This window comes from Somniosus microcephalus, chromosome 9, assembly GCF_052327205.1.
Source record: "Somniosus microcephalus isolate GS21.2 chromosome 9, FLI_Smic_1.0, whole genome shotgun sequence".
In the NCBI taxonomy this organism is placed as follows: Eukaryota; Metazoa; Chordata; class Chondrichthyes; order Squaliformes; family Somniosidae; genus Somniosus; species Somniosus microcephalus.
In genome coordinates, this window is record NC_140995.1 from 124,319,628 (window position 1) to 124,325,627 (window position 6,000).

At 45.9% G+C, this 6,000-nt stretch overlaps 1 protein-coding gene across 1 annotated transcript in view; it reads right to left on the bottom strand.

Moving 5' to 3' along the window:
- LOC147112659 (venom phosphodiesterase 2-like) overlaps positions 1-6,000 on the bottom strand; it is a 210,666-nt gene that overhangs the window by 91,422 nt on the left and 113,244 nt on the right. Inside the window, exon 10 of the mRNA XM_085997122.1 lies at positions 1,566-1,638. Within this exon, the coding sequence (XP_085853248.1) occupies positions 1,566-1,638 (73 nt within the window). The remainder of the gene's footprint in view (positions 1-1,565; positions 1,639-6,000) is intronic.

Genomic DNA, 6,000 nt, shown 5'->3' on the forward strand with positions numbered 1-6,000 from the left:
TTCATTGGTGTATACTAGTCAGTTTTTAATAAATTATTTTTTAATATTTAAAAACTTTTTTTAAAAAGGTGCCTACTAATGCCTTTGTGCCTAAAAGTGTCAATTGTGGCTCAGTTGATAGCACCCTTGCCTCCGAGTCAGAAGGTTGTGGGTTCAAGTCTCACTCCAGAGACTGGAGCACAAAAATCTAGGCTGACACTCCAGTGATTGAGGGAGTGTTGCACTGTTGGAGTCCCATGACACTATTTTGAAGAGGAGCAGGGGAGTTATCCCCGGTGTCCTGGCTAATATTTATCCCTCAATCAACATAACAAAAAAAAACAGATTATCTGGTCATTATCACATTGCTGTTTGTGGGAGCTTACTGTGTGCAAATTAGCTGTCACGTTTCCTACATTATAACATTTGACTACACTTCAAAAAAAGTACTTTGTTGGCTGTAACGCACTTTGGGACGTCCGGTGGTCATGAAAGGCACTATATAAATTCAAGTCTATCTTTTTAAAAAATACATCTTAATTTGAAGAGCCTCCTCGAAGGCCCGCAAATGGGTGCAATTGGCGGAAACTCGCCATGATTATTATTTTGATCTGGGACGTGGCGGCCTTCCAGCGCATTGCTTTGTTAAACCAGGGTTAAAGATCACGGAAACTTGATTTGTGCTGGGCTTGACTTGCGCTTGATATTCCTTGATCTTTTATGCTGGTTTGGCCTATTTTGGGCAAATTACCAGCACAACCTAGTGAAAACTCTACCCCAGGACACTGCAGCACTCACCGCCAAGCTGGATGAAATCAGGAAATCCAGCATACACCAGGGAACTGTGCATAGGATCTCCCTGTAACAAGTAACGTTAACTTTGACCACTGTTAACACCCTAGGGGAAAAATTAGGTTGATTTATAATTAAAAAACAAATCCCCTAGCGCCCAGGTACGGCGCCGCTAACGCCTCCTGCAAAATTCAGCGGGAGGTTAGCGGCGGCGGTAGCGCCCCGTGGTGCTGCGCCGCAGCCGATGACATCATTGCCGTGCGCAGCGCCCCGGCTACAAACTTGGGTTGTGCCCCCTGACCTATCGCCGGACGATATGTCCGACAGGGTCAGGGTGGTGTTTATGCAGCTGCGGCGGCGCTACTTAAAGGGCAGATGTCAGGTGGCCATTTTTACACAGTACCCCGCTCCCCGGTGGTCGAGCAGGACCCCAGTGCACGCAGCGCTAGGCCTCTCCCCTTTAATCAGGAGAGGCAGGCCTGCAATGACATGGCGCTGGGTGCCAATGCGCGTGACGCTGTTGCATGTAGCGCCGCGATATTCAGTTGTAGCGCCCCAAAAAGGAGGTGGAGCACTTCCAGTAGCACTCCACCTCCTGCTTGGGGTGCTACAATTGAATTTCAGGTGGAGGGGGTGCTAATTTGATGTTAGCGCCCTAAGAGGGGCAACACCGAATTTTTTCCCAGAATCTTATTTTGCTGCATTCGAAGTATCTGGATACAATATTACGTTTGTTAAAATTATTAAATTAACCTACAATCACCATACAGGCAGAGAACCAAAAATAAACTCACTTTAAGGCTATCAGGCCCATATATATGCCCTGAAGTATCCGGTTCATCCAAATACAGGGTGTGGAAATCAGGCCTAAAACAACAACAAATCTGTTTTGAAAGAACACATACGCACTAATTCTTTACAATTCAGCAATATTGTAAAATGCTGACACTGGAAAACAAGAGTAGTCGTAAGTACCAGTCAATGGAGGTGTTACTGACAGATATTTACAGATATCTCCATTGCTGGGTACTCACAAAATGAAAATCAACATCCTCTCAATATATACATACAAATAAAGTATCAGCTGTGCTTATAACAATTCACATCACAATTTAATAAATGATTTTTTTTTTAAAAGACGGTAGATACAGAGTAGCTAATCGCTAACTGCTCTGATACTCTGAGGGAGCATGTACAACTCATGCATAATTAGCATGCAAAATTAAGGCACATGGGATTGGGGGCAAGGTATTGACTTGGATAGAGAACTGGTTGGCGGACAGAAAGCAAAGAGTTGGAATAAACGGGTCGTTTTCCGAGTGGCAGGCAGTGACTAGTGGAGTACCGCAAGGATCGGTCCTAGGACCCCAGCTGTTCACAATATATATTAATGATCTGGACGAGGGAATTGGATGTAATATCTCCAAATTTGCAGACGACACAAAGCTGGGTGGGAGGGTATGCTGTGAGGAGGATGTCGTGAAACTCCAGTACGATTTGGACAGGTTAGGTGATTGGGCAGAAACACGGCAAATGCACTATAATTTGGATAAATGTGAGGTTATCCACTTTGGTGGCAAAAACAGGAAGGCAGATTATTATTTGAATGGCAATAGATTGGGAGAAGGGGAAGTGCAAAGAGACCTGGGTGTTCTTGTGCACCAGTCGCTGAAGGTAAGCATGCAGGTGCTGCAGGCGGTTAAGAAGGCAAATGGTATGTTGGCCTTCGTGGCAAGAGGGTTCGAGTACAGGAACAAGGATGTCTTGCTACAGTTGTACAGGGCCTTGGTGAGACCGCACCTTGAGTATTGTGTGCAGTTTTGGTCGCCTTACCTGAGGAAGGACGTTCTTGCCATGGAAGGAGTGCAGCGAAGATTCACCAGACTGATACCTGGGATGGCAGGAATGACGTATGAGGAGAGATTGTGTCGATTGGGGTTATACTCACTGGAGTTTAGAAGATTGAGAGGGGATCTCATCGAAACCTATAAAATTCTGTCAGGCCTGGACAGACTAGATGCTGGAAGGATGTTCCCGATGGTCGGGGAGTCCAGAACCAGGGGTCATAGTCTGAGGATAAGTGGTAAACCATTTAGGACTGAAATGAGGAGGAATTTCTTCACCCAGAGAGTGGTGAACCTGTGGAATTCTCTGCCACAGAGGGCGGTGGAGGCCAGTTCATTAAATATATTCAAGAAAGAGTTGGATATATTTCTTAAGGCTAAAGGGATCAAGGGATATGGGGAGAAGGCAGGGACAGGGTACTGAATTTGGATGATCAGCCATGATCTCATTGAATGGCAGAGCAGGCTCGAAGGGCCGAATGGCCTACTCCTGCTCCTATCTTCTATGTTTCTATCTGATAGCTTCATCTTTGATCGGGGTATGGATACATAAATTTCGTTAAAGGCAGGAGTGGAGGTGGCAAAAACAATAAAAAGGACAAATCGGATTCGGGGTTATTTATTATATGTATATATGGCACTGAATATAAAAGAGATGTTGAATTTGTACAAGACATTGGTTAGGTTATAGGTGTGGTATTACGTTGCGATCTGTGCACCACGTTATAGGCAGGATTTTCAAGCCATGGAAAGGATACAAAGATTCACTGGAATGACACCAGGAATGAAAGGTTATAGTTATGAAGAAAGGCTTGAAAAAAAATGTTTTTTCCCCCCACTGGAGCACAAAAGATTACGACGGATCTAACTGAGATTTACAAAATTATGACGGGTTTTGTGAAGGTAAATAGTGAACGATTGTTTCCATGGGTTGGGTTGGCCAATCGGTAACAAGCAGGCAGAGACTCCGGATTATCGCTAGAGGAATGAAGGGGGAAAGTTAAAAGAAATGCTTTCATACCGAGGATTGTGAGAACATGGAATGCTTTACCGCAAGTGGCTATTGAGGCAGAAACTATGCAAGTAATTTTATGGATGGATAAACACGTGGAGTCCTTGATCTCTAGGCCCAAATTCCCAATATGTGCTCCCAGTGAGCGAAGCTCTACATCAGGAACGTGAAATTATAAAGTTTACCTTCAATAACATCACTTAAAAGGCAAATGGGTCAATATTTCAAAAAGATTATAAAAGGATGCAGGGAAAAGGCATCAAAGTAGATAGTTGCAGTTGAAGAGCTAACACAGGCACAAATGGCCTTCTTATATGTCGTATGTCTATGGTTACTGGAGGCTAGGAACTGAAAGATGAATTAGAAGGAAGAGCCTGATGAGATCTCTTAGAAAAGATTGCTGAACATATCTCCTGTTTGGCAGGAGATACTAATCAGAGAGCAGTACCTGCCAACTGTCTTCTGAAGAGCTTAACTCCCCCAATAACTCATTTATAATGTCAGAAGAGCACAAGAGTACAAACTTTTGGTCTTAAAATGGTTTTAGTACATTGGCAGCTGAGTAACGCAATAAGTCACTTTGGGGGAGAAATTCAGTTGGTTGCGCCACCCATTAGCGCCTTAAGAGGGCGCTAAGTGGGTCGCAAGCCAACTGGCGCCCGGGCGCGGCACTGTCCACGCCTCCCGCTAAATTCTGCGGGACGTTAGTGGTGGCGCTAACCATTAGCGCTGCGCCACTGCCGATGACGTCATCGGTGTGTGCAGCGCCTCGCTGACACCCCAGCTGCGATATTCGGCAGTGCCCCCTGATTTACCGCCGGACGCTATGTCCACCAGGGTCAGGGTGGCCTACCTGCGGCCGGGGAGGCGCAAATTAAAGGCGAGGTGCGGGGCGGCCATTTTTGTTGTTGGCCACCTGCCAGCGCTCCCGGCCTCCTGAACCCCCCCCCCCCCCCGCGGAGTGCCGGCTGCGCTCCAAGAGCCCGGCACTTCTCCTCGGTGCCGGGCTCTTTTGCCTGCACTCCCGATCCTCGGGGGCCCAGCTGGGCCCCAGATCGTGCTGCACAAGGCCCCTCCCCTTTAAGAAGGGGAGGAAGGCCTGCAATACCGCAGCGCGACGTGCCGCAGCGTGTGGCGCTGCGGCACGTTGCACCACGATATTCACTCGCAGCGCCCCAAGAGGGATGCGGGGCGCCTCCAGCAACGCTGCACTTCCCTTTTGGGTGCAGCCACTCAATTTCTGGTGCAGGGGCGCGCATGTTTCCGGGGCGCTACTTTTAGCGCCCTGGCGCCCCAAACGGGACTATACTCAATTTCTCCCCCTTTGTATATTAATGTACACTCAGAACTGCATCACAATGATGTGAAATTGGCAGCATAACTAAAGCCTAAGCTTTTACTGGATGGAAATCATTTGGTGGCAAGTTGTCATCTCAGAGCTGATGATCGGACGTGACATACTTGGGTGATTCCTCCAAGGGCAGTTGCCATTCAGAATGCAGGGGAGTCGAGGAACGGGAGTAATGCTGATCCGAGACATCCCTGGACAATTCTGAAGTATGCTTCTTACTGCTGGGATACTCAGCATGGTCTTCTCCACGATCTGTTCTCTACCTTTTAGTGTTTCAAATCTCTATGCTCAGGAAGGATAGATTTCGTGATTTCTGTCTTTGGGATCTTGCTGTGCACCTAGTGGCTGCTGTGCCTACATAACAGTCATTGCACTCCAAAATAATACATGAAGCACATTGAGACATATAGAAGGTGCTATGTACAGGCGTTATTGCTGAATCTGCCCCAAGATACAAAAAGCGTGATTTAATACCAATGGGAAACAATAGGAGCATGAGCTACTCTTAATATCACTTAAAGGGAACTGGATACATTTGAAAAATAAATGCTTCCAATTAAAGCGTTTTTTATTATTCAATAAAAAGGCCATTATTAAGAGTGGGGGAGGAAGTACAACAATATTTCTCCCCTTCTCTGGAGGGAAGCTGCATTTTCTTCCTTTTAATAGCAGATCGTTTTTAGAGTTTCATTTATTTTTTAGGGAGTGGGCCATTTCCAACTGAATCCCTAAATATAATATTTTAAATATAAAACTGAAAACTGCTAAATGACATTCTGGAGAAGTCACACCTCTAGCTAGGAATTTAGGGAAATAAGAATATGAAAGGTCATTTCCAGCCTCCGTGCATCAATGAGCTCATGTTCTCTGCTTCATGCATGCCGCATTCATAAATTTTAAAACAAAAAGGAAGGGTTAATTATAATTTGCGGCCTTCTCAAAGCTCAATATGTAAATGCGTCGTCTCATGCGGTACTGAAACACAGGAGACCAGGAAGGTTCCAAGTTTGCATGCCTGGTCT